The sequence below is a fragment of the Eucyclogobius newberryi genome, unplaced genomic scaffold (assembly GCF_026437365.1).
Source record: "Eucyclogobius newberryi isolate DKJ021-1_F unplaced genomic scaffold, fEucNew1.0.hap1 SCAF_10, whole genome shotgun sequence".
In the NCBI taxonomy this organism is placed as follows: Eukaryota; Metazoa; Chordata; class Actinopteri; order Gobiiformes; family Gobiidae; genus Eucyclogobius; species Eucyclogobius newberryi.
In genome coordinates this window covers 14,897,832-14,911,909 of record NW_027315724.1, presented here as the reverse complement: position 1 = coordinate 14,911,909, position 14,078 = coordinate 14,897,832, and the positions used below count along the sequence as shown (strand labels likewise).

The 14,078-nt window shown below is 41.1% G+C and overlaps 3 protein-coding genes across 4 annotated transcripts; 1 reads left to right on the top strand and 2 right to left on the bottom strand.

Annotated features, from left to right (window-relative positions):
- Positions 1-143: 143 nt before the first annotated feature.
- Positions 144-4,039, bottom strand: LOC140374706 (post-GPI attachment to proteins factor 2-like). 2 transcript variants are annotated; one of them, XM_072461710.1, is made up of 6 exons: positions 3,869-4,039; positions 3,117-3,304; positions 2,735-2,984; positions 1,672-1,778; positions 1,486-1,594; positions 144-502 (listed from the first exon to the last, which is right to left on the bottom strand). In XM_072461710.1, the coding sequence occupies exons 2-6, from the start codon at positions 3,282-3,284 to the stop codon at positions 375-377; spliced, it is 762 nt and encodes a 253-aa protein (XP_072317811.1). In that variant the 5' UTR covers positions 3,285-3,304; positions 3,869-4,039; the 3' UTR covers positions 144-374. The 2 variants fall into 2 exon arrangements, with proteins under 2 accessions (XP_072317811.1, XP_072317803.1); XM_072461702.1 differs by lacking the exon at positions 3,869-4,039 and having other exon boundaries at positions 3,117-3,510.
- Positions 4,040-5,165: 1,126 nt separating this feature from the next.
- chrna10a (cholinergic receptor, nicotinic, alpha 10a) lies at positions 5,166-9,449 on the top strand. The gene is made up of 5 exons (XM_072461684.1): positions 5,166-5,435; positions 6,207-6,352; positions 6,439-6,593; positions 7,489-8,021; positions 8,773-9,449. Exons 1-5 carry the CDS (start codon positions 5,375-5,377, stop codon positions 9,447-9,449), a joined length of 1,572 nt encoding a protein of 523 aa, XP_072317785.1. The 5' UTR covers positions 5,166-5,374.
- Positions 9,450-10,028: 579 nt separating this feature from the next.
- On the bottom strand, positions 10,029-11,004 carry LOC140374693 (olfactory receptor 52N5-like). The gene has a single exon (XM_072461694.1). It carries the CDS (start codon positions 10,993-10,995, stop codon positions 10,060-10,062), a length of 936 nt encoding a protein of 311 aa, XP_072317795.1. The 5' UTR covers positions 10,996-11,004; the 3' UTR covers positions 10,029-10,059.
- Between the last annotated feature and the right edge of the window lie 3,074 nt (positions 11,005-14,078).

Genomic DNA, 14,078 nt, shown 5'->3' with positions numbered 1-14,078 from the left:
TGCTGCTTTCTACAGTCAAATGCCACTAGGGGGCATGGCCTATCAGTTCTGCAGTTTTGAACAGGAAGTAAATTAATTGGTTTCTCTTATCAAGTCGTTTTAGACCAGTGTTGCAGTTTACAATGAAAAAAAAAGTAAAGTGATTGTTTTCATGTTACGGTTTAATACTTAATACCCCATAAAAGCACATAGAAAATAGTCACATTTAAAAACACTTCACTTCATATCACAAACGGCATTGGCAGTGTCTGTGCATGTACATAGAATCTTCTTCATGGAAATATGTGGAACAGGCCGTCCCAGTCTTCCCGGGTGGCTGCGTCCGAGTCGTCCCCAGGATTTCTGTCGTTTCCGTGGGTTTGGACAGATTCTAGTCAGAAGTGTTTATCCTCCAAGGACACCACCACAATGTCCCTGCCCCTGAAGTCCCACACCGCTGTGAGGTGGAAGGCCATGTTGGAGAAGACCAGGAGATACTCGAAGAGAGCAAACATCGTGTATGCTGTAAAAAGACATGGTCAAAGTTCAATCCACACCTGGGGATATGGAGTGCACCTATTGGAGAAGGCTTCTAGGAATAATTTTACATTAGTAAATAATTTAATGAGGGATGTCCAATACTGGTATCTGTATCAGCTGCCGATTTAGTGATTTTTTGAACATCGGCTTGGATCAGTGAATAGATTAGGCAGATTCACTGAAGGGCATCCTCGCCTCTTCTACAGGGACTGTCGCTGCTGATATACCTAAAGCTCAGAGCAGCTTGAACACTGACTGAGAAGGATAAATGCTGCTTATACTGATAAATAATAGTATTCGTTATAGCTCTTCACAGAGCCTTAAGAGTGAAATCCAAACTATTTACACATAATAAGCAATACTCGAACAAATCAATAGTGTAATTTGAGCTGGTCGTCGCAATTGACCTCAACTGGAACCAAATTCAGGAGCATAATGATCAGGTGTTGATAAAAACATTGGATACGAGAAGATTTGTATCAGATTTGAGGTTGTTTTAAATCAGTATTGGAAAGAACGAACATTAAAAGATCGGGTCGGGAGTGAAAAAAGTGGATCAAGACATCACTAATTAAAATAGTATCCACTCATTTCGATCGTGCTTAAAAAAAATTAATCAAGCAGTCTACAGGCAATCTCTGTTTTTGTTTTTTATTGAAGGCCTCTGGCTAAATGTATGTCTCGTTCATGTTCATGAATGTTAATTATTAAGAGCATTTATGTTTCTGATAAGACAGAAAATCCTAAATCAGAAATGATCAACATGAGCAAAAGAAAAAGTGCTTTTTTTGCAGTCCTAATCTGAACATGAAAAGCTATAAAGATATAATTAGGATTTGTAGATCGGTAATCAGGCTTACATACTGAATTGTCTACAAGCTTTTACAAAACTACTGACTGTTGACAATTGAATACATTTTCCTAATCCATGTTCTGTTTCGTTGTCGAATGAACATCAAGTCTCACCCCCAGATTGGCAAGACATGTTGTGTTTCCAGTAGAAGAATCCAGCAAAACCACAGAAGAAGGAGCAAGCAAAAAGCAGGCGTTTCTTCCAGCGATGAGACCTGGCATCCTTTATGGACACACACAGAGAAGGTTAGGTGGACTCAGATGTCACTTTGCTGAGTAGATTATGTGTAGTTTGCTCACTTCAGGGCTAAAGGACTGTTGCGTTATAGCACTCCACAAACGGCAGGTTATGAGCATGTACACGAGAGAGCTGCCAATGAACAGGAGGAACCCGGTCTTATGCACGGCTGAGGACAAGACAGAGCAGGTTAGGATCGGGATGGGGCATATGCTGTGTAGCCTCACCTGAGATAATTTTGTATCAGTGATAAAATAGTAGAAAAATGATGTGTTTTTCTTATCAACAAATATCCATTCACATCCACAAGTCGCCAAAACCAAGTAATAGAATATGAATTAGTGAATGGCTGTTTCCAGGTAAAGGCTCTCTGCATATAGTATACATCTGTCAGTCTGGTCACCACTCTACGCCTCAGGCCAAATTCAAACAAAACAGTGTTTGCTTATTTCAGTGATGTAAGGGAAATGAACACGCTCATTGGGCCTCTATTATTTCTGTCTTTATTCTCTGTGAAGAGCGACAGGTGGACTGTGAATGCTCCTGATCAATACATTATTAGTCTATTATTATAAGTCTATGATTTGATTTCAGGGAGATAAGACTGGTGCCCGGACTGCACGTCTCTGTATGGGAGAAGTCAGAAAACCTTTATTAGTCCTAGAATGCCTTAGAAAGTAAATTATTATTGATATCTAAATACAAAAATCAAACAAAACATATATATATATTGATTGTGGTGTAACTTAAATTATTATGACTATGAATAAAACTAGGGATGCAACAACACAGCTCATATTGTCATAGTAATTAGCAGAAAACATAACATTTTGTGTCTTTTCTGTTCAGATATAGCAGTTTTAGGTCTTTATGGAGTTATTTTCTTCCTGTATCTGCAAAACTATGGCACTATTAACCCTTTCCTGCTGTGCCATGAACGTATTAAACCATATCTGTGTATTGTATTGCAAGGGTCATGTTGAACAATGTTATATGCCATATTGTTGTATCCCTAGATAAAACAGAACCAATATGAATACTATTGTAAGTATGTGAACAATTCATACACATGACTGTTTCAGTTAGCAAATATTTCACACTATATTTCATATGAAAAGTGCTCACCATAGGCTTCAGTGGAGGAGACAGAGGTGAGGAGTAGCAGGCCCATGTTCTCACACACTGAGAAGAGGAGGCTGACGACGCTCAGGGACCTCTCCACAGACCGGGCTCCAAAGCGGCACCTGTACAGTTTCAAGTAACTGTACTCCACTAGGACGCGGGGGGCCCAGTGCAGCCCGATACAGGCCCTCCAGATGTGGCACTCCGGACTCAGACTGATGGAGGCACTTATGGATGGCAGGTAGTTATCAACCTGAAAAATAACCACTGGTCAATGAAAAAACTGATTATTCCACCAGCGAAGGTATTTATGACTGCGGAAACTACCCTAAAGTATAAACAGACAATGATTTCTCTAAGCACATGAAATCCAACGTGGCCGTACGTGACAGTGTGTCCCTGTGGCGTCCTCAAAGTGGTACATTGAGGAGATGAAGACACAGGAAAGCAGTCCCAGCAGGGGCAGGCACAGGGTCCCCACAACACAAGACCTGAAGGAGATCCTCAACAACAGCGGCCTGTCGGGCCCCGCAGCATGGGGCCCCTGCAACATCTTCTGTAGTAGGACCAGGCCTAGTTTATGCACGAACAAAACAATTGCGTTATTAAGAGCCAATGGATGTGGAAATAGCCAACAGAGCCAAGCCAGCCTTGTTGATTCCATACAAAGTGTAGAAGAACAGGATTAGACAACCACAACAAGAATGCAATGAATGAACCTATAATAGGTTCATTCATAGCATGGTACCACCTACATACAGGCCTACATTTTGTCAAAACACAAAGAACCCACTGTAACAGGCATTCCAGGCTATGGACAGAGGTAGAGAGTTCAGCTCCTCCCAGGGAAGCACAGTGTACCTCCATGCAAATAATGTTCAAAGAGGATACTCTGAATGCAAATGCTCTAACTCTGAGCATTTCAATTCAGATGCCCAGACGGAACAGCCAGACCTTGCGCTCGTTCTTTTCACCATCCCACCGCTCATGGTGTAGATCGGAGAACAATGCGTGGCTGTTGTAGCTGTACTGTAATTACCCTCCTCGTGGGTCTGCATACAATCATAATCACACGCGTGAAAATGCATTAGGCCCATGAATCCCGGACACAGAGCGGAGAAAGCAGACGTGCATTACCGTAAATCAGCTGCTGTCCCTCGGCATCATCATAAGCGTCTCAAACACGCGATGAGACACCGGTCCGTAACATCAGTCTGCTGTCCTCAGGAACAGCCCTTGGTGCGGCGTGCGCGTCACTTCAGCATCAGCTGGACCAGAGGCGCGCAATGGCCCATCAGCAACCGGAAGAAAACCGTGTGACGTGGTCGGTGTAACAACGATGTGGTTGGCAAAGCGTCTACACTCATCTATAATGCTTAAAATTATAATCGTAACATTTGGTGGTCTAACCAGGGCAAATAATATGAAGCCAGAGAATAAACCCTTTTATGACAAAACGGTTTTGTTTTTTTAACAAGATTTTGCTCTCTTTTACATTCTTTCTTCAGTCCATCACAAAGGCAAAAGCTCAACAAGAAATTGTGAAAATTGTTGTTGTTTGCTCTACTGGAAAATATTGACAAACAGACCGTTTACTAATAGGCCTAATCAGGGCCGCAGCAAGCCATTTGAGTGCTCCAAGCAAAAATGCTCAGTGGTGCCCCCATGCCCCCAAGCCACCTTGAACTTGTAAAAATATGTAGGTATTTTTAATTAATTTAAGTTATTTTTTGTTTAATTTTATTATGTAAATATTGCATAAATCACAATCTTAAGTGAGATCTGGGAGTCCTCAACCAAGACGATTTCAACAAAACTTACTTAATTTTCTGTATTCTGGTGCATTTTAGATGCAATTATTATTAGCAACTCATTACTCAGTTTATTAAGATCCCCACACAGTCCCTAAATATCCCTGCTCCGCCCCTGCTGTAGCGTCACCCAAAGCCCTTCTCCTGCTCTTCTGCAGAACACTAAAGGCAGCAAACTATTCACATTTTCTGTTGCATTTATGAAAACATGATTAAGACATTTGTAAGAAGAACTTTGGCTTTACGCACGCTGCGGTGTCAGCTCCGCGGTTCACTCTTTGTCATGGTTTCTATTCAAATATGGCACCAATTTTCATAATCGAAACTGGTCGCAGCTTTGCCCCTGATCTGTCTGCGTCTGTTTAACCTGTGGCTTGTAGCTGCCCCCACACATCTCACAATCGCCATGGAGAGAGAGAGGATACACTTGAGTCCTCGTTTGTACTGAAGAAAGACGGACTATGATCATCGTTTATCTGCCAAAGCAACCGTGCAGCTGTTGCACAAATTGCCCATGCCATTCAGTCTAAGCTGCCTGGGCATGTTGGTGCCGTTCGGAGCACTTGATGCCCTACGCACTGTGCGTTATGTGCGTAATGGGAGTGGCGCCACTGAGCCTAATTTTAAAATAAATCAATCGCGTGCTTACGGCCGTTATCATGGAAAAGAAATGCGGAGCTTTCCATGGTGCTGATCCAACAAACCACACATCAAAGTGGACTGCTGCTCTCCGGCCACGCCCCCTGTGGTTTCCCGGGGATTAGGAGCTCTGTGTTGGGTTCACAGTCCCTTCACAAATGCACTGTAGAGGAACTTCGATGGTTTGATCAAGATGAGGCCAAGCAGTGCTACGGGCTGGCTCAAGTGCCTTGTTTTTATCACCATTTTTCAAAGTAAGTAATTTCTGTAGTTATTCTGTTACCTAAAACATAAAATCATATGCTAATCTCAATCTAATACTTATCATTTAAACCCAAGATCAGACAGGCTTCACAACAACAAAGATCTCCACTTGAGTGTGATCTATTTGCCTACATCTCGGTTTGGTTTTAACTGGGATTTTGCCCATTTACTTCTTGTCCATGGTGTAATACATTTGTGTATGTCTTAGAATTCTATATGAATGGGTATATATGTGTTGAGTGGGGTAAAATCGTATATATAGATGTGATCACATGGTCTGGACACATGTTTCTTTTGCAGTGGCTTGCACAGTCTCTTGATCAGATGTTGCGTGGATTAGTGCACACAGAGCAGCCTAAACACACACTCACACACACACACACTCACACACACACAAGCACACACACACACACGCACGCACACAGACACACACACACACACACACACGCACGCACGCACGCACGCACGCACGTACGCACACACACACACGCACGCACGCACGCACACACACACCCAGCTGCACGATGGCAGATTTGCATGATCTCTTTCGGAAGCTTTGCAGAATGGCCTTTGTCCCAAACGCCATCTGTCACTGTCATGTCAGCAACGTCAGTGTTCATTTAATCAAGTCAGACTATATGATTTTTGAGGAGTGAGACAGTCATAACAAGTAGTTTCAAATGTTTTTTAGGACAATACATTTGCTCATGCAAACATACATTGTAAAGTACTTTTTGTCACTGTTTCTCTGTGTACCATAGCCTGTCGCTGTGCTAATGGAAAATTCGCTCAGAAGCTTCTTAAAGATTTATTCGATAACTACAGCAGTGCCCTCCGGCCGGTGGAGGATACGGACAAAGAGCTGAACGTGACGCTGCAGGTGACGCTCTCCCAGATCATCGACATGGTAAAACACTGCCCAGTCAGAATCCAGTCCGTGCATATGCCCACTCTTTCCCAACAAACCCTCTGCCTTGGTGTCACGTCTTGCAGGATGAGAGGAACCAAATTCTCACAGCGTATTTGTGGATCCGGCGAGTGTGGGTAGATGCACACCTCAGATGGGACAAAGATGAGTACGATGGACTCGATACCATCCGTATACCTAGTAGTTATGTATGGAGACCTGATATTGTCCTATATAACAAGTAGGTCGGAATGGTATTGGGTTGACAGGTGATGGGGGCCTGAGCTGAGGGCACAAGCTGAACATTCTCACATGGAATTATACAGAGAGTGTTCAGGTCACAGTCGGCTTTTTCAAACTCCTCAAAACAAAGAACTACTCAACTATGTAGTTTATTAGTTCAAATTAGTTCGATTAGTAAAAATTAGTTCGAATATTATCATATTCTTAAGCAATCTCCCCTAAAAAAAAATCCAGTAACCAATATCTTCTAGCCTTATCATCAAGATAGATTCTCATGACATTTGCGGGGTCACAAATTCTTGAGAAACCATCTTGTTGAGTAGACTGGACCAATCATAGGGGAGGATTGTGGTTTTGGCAGAAGACAAATGTGAAGCACCCAAATGAAGCCACATACACACTCAAACCTGTTTTTACAGAAATCCTGCACGTACTAGAGACACTTTGGGCATTTGTAGACAGGAATGATGTGCTTTTCTCTCAACTTAATCAAAGTTATGTTGTTTTATCTGCTAGTTCCACTGTTGTGACTCTTCTACCAATCAGTGTGAAGCATTTTTTTTTTTTTTTGAAAGTTCCAATCACTTTGAGTGAAAGCTTTTCTAGATTGATTTGTGTGTAAAACTCAATTCCGACATATCACATATATTATCAATCTCTGATACATACTTCATACTAACATACAAGCTTCCGTTTGAAACCTTGCCCACTTTACCGCATCTTTTTTCCAAATGAAAACACTATCCCTGTAGTTCTTTATTGTGGAGGGTTAGTAAAAGCAGACGGAACTGAAGTGACTGTGCTTTCACTCAGTTGATGAAATTGTGCCCTTAAATTTGGGATAGCATCCATTTGTGGTAAATGGGCACTGACAGAAGTATTTTGTGTTACAGTGCTGATGACCACTTCACTGGTCCCATGGACACCAACGTGGTTATCCAGCACGACGGTCAGATTACTTGGGACTCTCCGGCCATCACTAAAAGCTCCTGCAAGGTGGACGTGTCCTTCTTCCCCTTTGACTCTCAGCAGTGCCGCTTCACCTACGGCTCCTGGACCTACAACGGCAACCAGCTGGACATCCTCAACGGCATGGACAGCGCTGACCTGGCTGACTTGGTAGAAAACGTGGAGTGGGAAGTTCTGGGAATGCCTGCAAAGAAGAATGTTATTGTGTATGGGTGTTGCGCAGAGCCGTACCCAGACGTGACTTACACACTCAAACTAAAAAGGAGAGCGTCATTCTACGTCTTTAACCTGCTTATTCCGTGTGTCATGATCTCGTTCCTGGCGCCGCTGGGCTTCTACCTCCCAGCTGACTCTGGCGAGAAGGTGTCTTTGGGAGTCACTGTCATGTTGGCGCTCACTGTCTTCCAGCTGCTGGTCGCAGAGATTATGCCACCGTCAGAGAACGTACCTCTAATTGGTAAGACATGAGATATAAAACTTTTTATTGTAGAAAGGGTTGGAGCAGGTGAATATTTTAGTTAGTTAACAACGCTAGAAGTGTGCGCAAGAAGATTTTAGCAAAGCAGAGCTGCATTTTAACTGCATCTCCAGAACCATCCTGCTTTCTACAACTGCTTTCAGCTCCCTGTATTCCTCCAAAAAGGTGTTCATTGTTGAGTTTATGAGGACACAAGTGGATGAGAAAGTAACAATTCTGGCCCTTTATACATGTCATTTGGCTTAATGCAGTCTTCATACCAATAAAATGTAATATGTTCATTTATGACAAACACTGGAACCACCACAACACACACAGAATGTCAAATAAAAGAAGAAAGACATCAATGGCAAGAGTTGCAATATAGAAATTTGGATAATATCATGAACGTTGTTTTGAACATAGGAACATTTGGAATCGTAGTTGTTGTTTTTTTAAATGCAAAAAAAAAAAAGATTTAAAAAGAAGAATAAAATTATATGTTGTTATATGTACTTTCAAAAAAGTTTGTATGGTGATTTTTCTGCACTTTTGTGAACACATAATCCAACATTTCCCATTTGTGTGATAAGTAAACTTCAACTAATAAGTTTAAAAACATATTTCAACACATTTCTTTTGGATTGACATAACAACTTCTGATTATCATTGAAGGATTCTCCATAACAATATCTAGATATGAATTTATTATCAATATTGCACCTGTAATTGTTTTAATTTAACTTTTCAGGAAAATACTACATTGCAACCATGACTATGGTCACCGCCTCTACTGCGCTGACCATCTTCATCATGAACATACACCACTGTGGCCCCGACGCCAAGCCTCTCCCCAGATGGGCCAAGACGGTAATCCTGCAGTACCTTGCCCGCATGTGCTTTGTCTATGAGGTGGGTGAAAACTGCATGTCTCCAACGCCCGAAAAACATGACCAGCCGCCTGTCAAGAACAACAACAACTGCACTCTCAACGGCCAAGCTCAACCCGGCCGAGACGAGGACTTGATCAAAGTGGAGCGAGGCCCGGAGCTGTTTGAGGAGAGGGAAGACGCGGACCAAGTGTTGAGTCCCTTGAGCTCCATCGGGATCAACCCCACGAGTAACTACAGCGCCTGGAAGAATGGCATTTTCATGAGTATGGATTGTGGAGAGGCAAGCCCGAGGTGCAGGAAAGGAGGAGTGAGTGATGGAGACAAACGTGAGGCGTGCTGTAGCGGCCAGTGTGCGGAGAACCAGCTGCTCAGGAACATTGAGTACATGGCCAACTGTTACCGAGATCAAAGGGCGACGCAGAGGCGCACGGGGGAGTGGAAGAAGGTGGCAAAAGTCTTAGACCGCTTCTTCATGTGGCTGTTCTTTATTATGGTGTTCTTAATGAGCCTTCTGATCATGGGTAAAGCCATCTGACTGTTTATGATGGTTTCTCATAACAGAAAATATTTTGAATTTATTTTGTATGCACAGAAACAAGGGGTGAATATGTTACTTATTCCATACATTACTTTTAGTCATAAAGTGTGAAATGCCGACGCAAAGGTTCTCCAAAAGTATAGATTGATATATGATCAAAATATCTCACACAGCCATTGTAATATCCATAATGTAAGAAACTAAATCTAAATCTGTACAAAATTAAATGTCTTGTTGTGAAAGTAAATAATTCAGTCATAATTTTCCAATTTAGTCTTATATGACACACTTTTTGATCAGTCCTGATATTCAATTTTATTTGGTATTTCATCATACTAAATATATATAAAACAGCTTTCAATACCCCTATCATTAACAAAAACTATACAGACCTTTAATCAGTACCATTTGACACAAAAGTTTATTAATTGCACATCCCTACTTTTAGAATACACAAAATGCATAGTTATAAAGATGATAAGTCATGCTAGCCTACTTTAAAATACTTCCCATATCCTTTATTATTTACACAGGTTTCACATTTAGTAAAATTCTCACATCACTATTGCAGGATTAATCAACACATTTGTAATTTTGTAAGAATCTTCTAATTGGGCGACACTCTCCTTTGCACATAATACATAATGCTATCTCGTAATAACTTGGTCTGCAGTCCATATATGATTGGATTCAAGTTTGCAGGAACCACATGGAATAACACATATGCTATTTGTCTCAAGTAAGGATACTTTGGGAACCGGTGCAGAATGATGGTCAGAAACCCTGAGCATAACATGATGAGGTACAGCACCAAGTGGCTAGCACATGTCTGGGCCGCGCGTCTATTCAACTCTTTATTCTTTTTCACCCAACAGAGTAGTGCTATTCTTATATAGGTGACTGCAATACCGCCCATTGAACAAGTGAAGAGCAGCACGGTGAAGAAAAGCCCGTAGATGTTGTTTATGGACACGTCGTCGCACGAAAGCTTGAATAAAGTCGCGTTATCACAGTAGGCGTTTTGAATTACGTTCCTGCACCGCGAGAGTCTAACGGTGAGGCCAATGAGGATGGAAACCAGGACAACCGAGACGCCCCAAGCTGCTATGGAAAGCCCAGTGACTGTTCGGTTGGTCATGACGGTGACGTACCTCAGCGGGTGACAGATGGCAACGTAACGGTCAATAGCCATGATAACAAGAATCATGTGAGCAGCTGAACCGAAGGTATGGCTTTGGAAGGCTTGCACCACACACTGGCGGTAGCTGATGTAGCGCTCTCCACTCACGATGTGCATCATGAGGCGGGGCAGGAGGACGGTGTTGCCGATGAGGTCGTTGACGGGCAGGTTGCAGAAGAGCAGGTACATGGGCTGGTGGAGGGAACTGTTTCTGAAGATGATCAGCAGGACGCCCAGGTTGGACATGAGTAAGGAGCAGTAGACGAGCAGCAGAGAGAAGAACAAAGGGTATCTGAAAGGGGGAGCGATGTGGAAGCCCTGGATCTCCAAAAAGTCAGCCGACATGGTGGAATTGGCGCCCATGTTGTTTCTGGGCAGAGCTGAAAGAGCCAAATTACATGTCATCTTGTGTGAATTGTGTGTATCTATGTCAACAAACTGTACCAAGAAATTTAAAGCTGTCTGGATGCATTTTTCAGATTTATATGTCCCAAATATGTGCAATGTGGGACATTTTTACGCATAAAAAATTGTCACAGCACAGAGAAAACATAAAAGTATATGACCTTATCATAAATAATGTTCAAATCCAGTCACACAATCAAACAAAACATGATCAGTCTATGTGAGATTACTCCCAGTGATTATCCATTTGTACAACATAAGCCTGACTAGAATATTAATAATTTCCGAGATTGGTATTCAATATTTAATAATAAGAATAACACTCAGATGAAAGAGTAACATTAAAGTCTACAGTTATCTATAAAAGAGATGAAAACATTAAATCTACTCAGTTTGTGCACATGCCATGGTACATCACTGTGGTTCAACAATGATCCAAGTCAGCACACATAAAGTACCCACCAAACAGAGTCAAAAGTCACCTAACAGTGTTGGAGCTCCAGAGCAGCTCTGAGTGGGAGGTGAGTGTTCTACATCTTATATAGAGTCGTCCTACAGGGGCCAGCGCCGAAGTTTGACAACAATGACTTTAACTTAACGTGACGTAAAACAGGGGATAGGGCATCAATATATAGTATATACTATATATATATATAGTATATACTATAGTATATACTATATATATATATATATATATATATATATATATATATATATATATATATAATATAAATTTGTATATAAATTCTAGCTTTCAGAATTAATTTTGCACTGTTGACTCCCATTTTTGCTCTTCAACTTCACGCTCTTATAACGATTGATAAATGCAAATTAGTAGCTCTGACATGACCAGTGTCCCTGTTAAATGGGCCAATATTTTTTATTTAATGAAGTAAAATCTGTTTTGATCCAGTACAAGCAGCTCTTGGTGGTCTCCAAAACGAGACCACTGTGTGTTGTCTGAATCTAATTAAAAAGTATTTTAACTGGCTGCAAATCAGGAAGTACACTGGTGTGCTTTTGGCATGCTAGCTGATGATAGCAGTAGTGTGACACCAAAAAGTCCACTCTGGACTCATTGCGATGAAGAATTTGGATGCTAGTGTAGCATTGCATGCCTGATGCATTCTACTGGCATAAAAGTACATCTAGTAGCACTAATTTCTCGCCCTTTGACCTTGCACACTTCCGGGTCATACTGAGGGCCGTCTCTTTGATGCGTAAAACAAACTTTATACTATTCATTATAAAATCCATTCTAGTTTAGTCGCACTGGAGTATAAGTCATATTTTTGGGGAAAACCAAGAACAGACATTTAATCTTTAAATGCAATTTAAAATAATAACAGATTAGAGAACATGGTGAATAGGTGTACGTATGCTAACGTAATACCTTCAGCTACATGATGCACAGACAAGTGTCTGGCAAGTTAACGTAACATATTAACAGTTATTCAGATAACTATAGCATAAAGAACATGCTAACAAGTTTACCAAAGCATCAGTATTACCCCAAATCACTAAATCCATTGAATTCCTCTTCCTCTGTGTCACTTCTAAACAACTCCACAAACTCGGAGGTAGAGGAAGTGCAGATTCTTCTTCTCACTTAGAGCCTAGAGCGCCCTCTTGTGGCTGTTAGTGTGAAAATAATCAACATGTGAAATGCGGTTGCCAATGTGAAAATAACGACTAATATCACATATAAGTTGCTCTGGAGTATAAGTCGCATCCCGGCCAAAACTATGAAAAAAGGTGCAAAATTACTCCTACTCCGGTTGCCATAGTGTGGAATATTCCAGGCAAAGCTATAACATATCCATAAAGACAAGCAGGTGGCGGACCCTCCACTAGAAAGGTTTCATAGTGCACCTTTAAATGGATGAAATAAAGTATAACAACATTAACATCACATAATAAATCATCACTGTATGGAACCAAGTGATTCTGACAGTCAATAACAAAGCTGTGTGTCTTTAATTTCAGGGCTCAGCCCAGTGGTGTTGACTGTTTTATACCGGTATTTATTCTACATTTAGATTAGTTATACACACCAGTCGATATTGTACGATATTTGGACGGCTGCAAACAGGTTAAAATGAACTAGAATGGTTTTCATGTTTTTAAGACAGTATACATCTAGAATGCATTTGTTTGTTTTCTATTTGCTTTTGTGTGTCTTTAATCTCCTTTTGTCTGCTTATTTTGGAAGGATCCCTGAATCCGCTGCCTTATCTGAACTGGGCATCTTTGCAAATCACAAATAAAAACAATCATATTTAAAAAAAAGACAGCATAAGTTAGGTACAGCAGGACTGCGATGTTTTATCACACTTTTTTCACTGGTGGTTTTATAGGGCACAACATTTTCCAAGATTTAAGCAGTAGTGCATGTGCAACACAACAGAACATGTTACATTGTTTAAGTAGATAATTGTAGCCTATGATAGCTTTTTATTAAAATAGAGAATATTTCCTACTTTTTGCTGCACTTTAACAGGTATGAAATGCCCTCAACTTTAATAAGTGAAACTTGACTTACTTAAAGACTATGCATGCAGCTGTCTACACAAATCATCACTTTGGGTAAGACACAAAGGATAGGCATTGTAGTACTTTTTTTTTTTTTTACAAAGAACTGAGACACATAGAAAATAAGTGAAAGAAAATACACAGCACACACATTTCTTAAGGTTGTAAGTTATATTAGAGATTTGTTGGTGCAATTTTTCTCAAAGAAAATCATTGCCCAGCTTGCACTCCAGAAAGGGCCCAGAGGTTGTGCAGATGTGGTGACACATTGTATGGAAATGTGTAAATGATAATAATATGAATCATAACAAAGGTGTGGGCCAGCAGGTGACCTCCCCAGGGCCGGTCTGTTCCTGTGGTCTGAGGATGATTTAATTATGTGTCCTGAGCATCTCTGGGGAAACTGCTCATGACACACACTGATGGTTTCACACTAATATGATTAGGGCTGCAGCAATAAATTTTTTAAGTAATCGAGTAATCTACCCATTCTTTCGTCAATTAATTGA

Coding starts and splice junctions, on each gene's coding strand:
- LOC140374706 (XM_072461702.1), bottom strand. CDS start 3,395: ATGGAATCAACAAGGCTGGCTTGGCTCTGTTGGCTATTTCCACATCCA. Junction 2,985..3,116: donor CCACAGGGACACACTGTCAC/GTACGGCCACGT, acceptor GTTATTTTTCAG/GTTGATAACTACCTGCCATC. Junction 503..1,485: donor CATGTCTTGCCAATCTGGGG/GTGAGACTTGAT, acceptor GTCTTTTTACAG/CATACACGATGTTTGCTCTC.
- LOC140374693 (XM_072461694.1), bottom strand. CDS start 10,995: ATGGGCGCCAATTCCACCATGTCGGCTGACTTTTTGGAGATCCAGGGC.
- chrna10a (XM_072461684.1), top strand. CDS start 5,375: ATGAGGCCAAGCAGTGCTACGGGCTGGCTCAAGTGCCTTGTTTTTATC. Junction 6,353..6,438: donor TCTCCCAGATCATCGACATG/GTAAAACACTGC, acceptor CACGTCTTGCAG/GATGAGAGGAACCAAATTCT. Junction 6,594..7,488: donor GATATTGTCCTATATAACAA/GTAGGTCGGAAT, acceptor TTTGTGTTACAG/TGCTGATGACCACTTCACTG.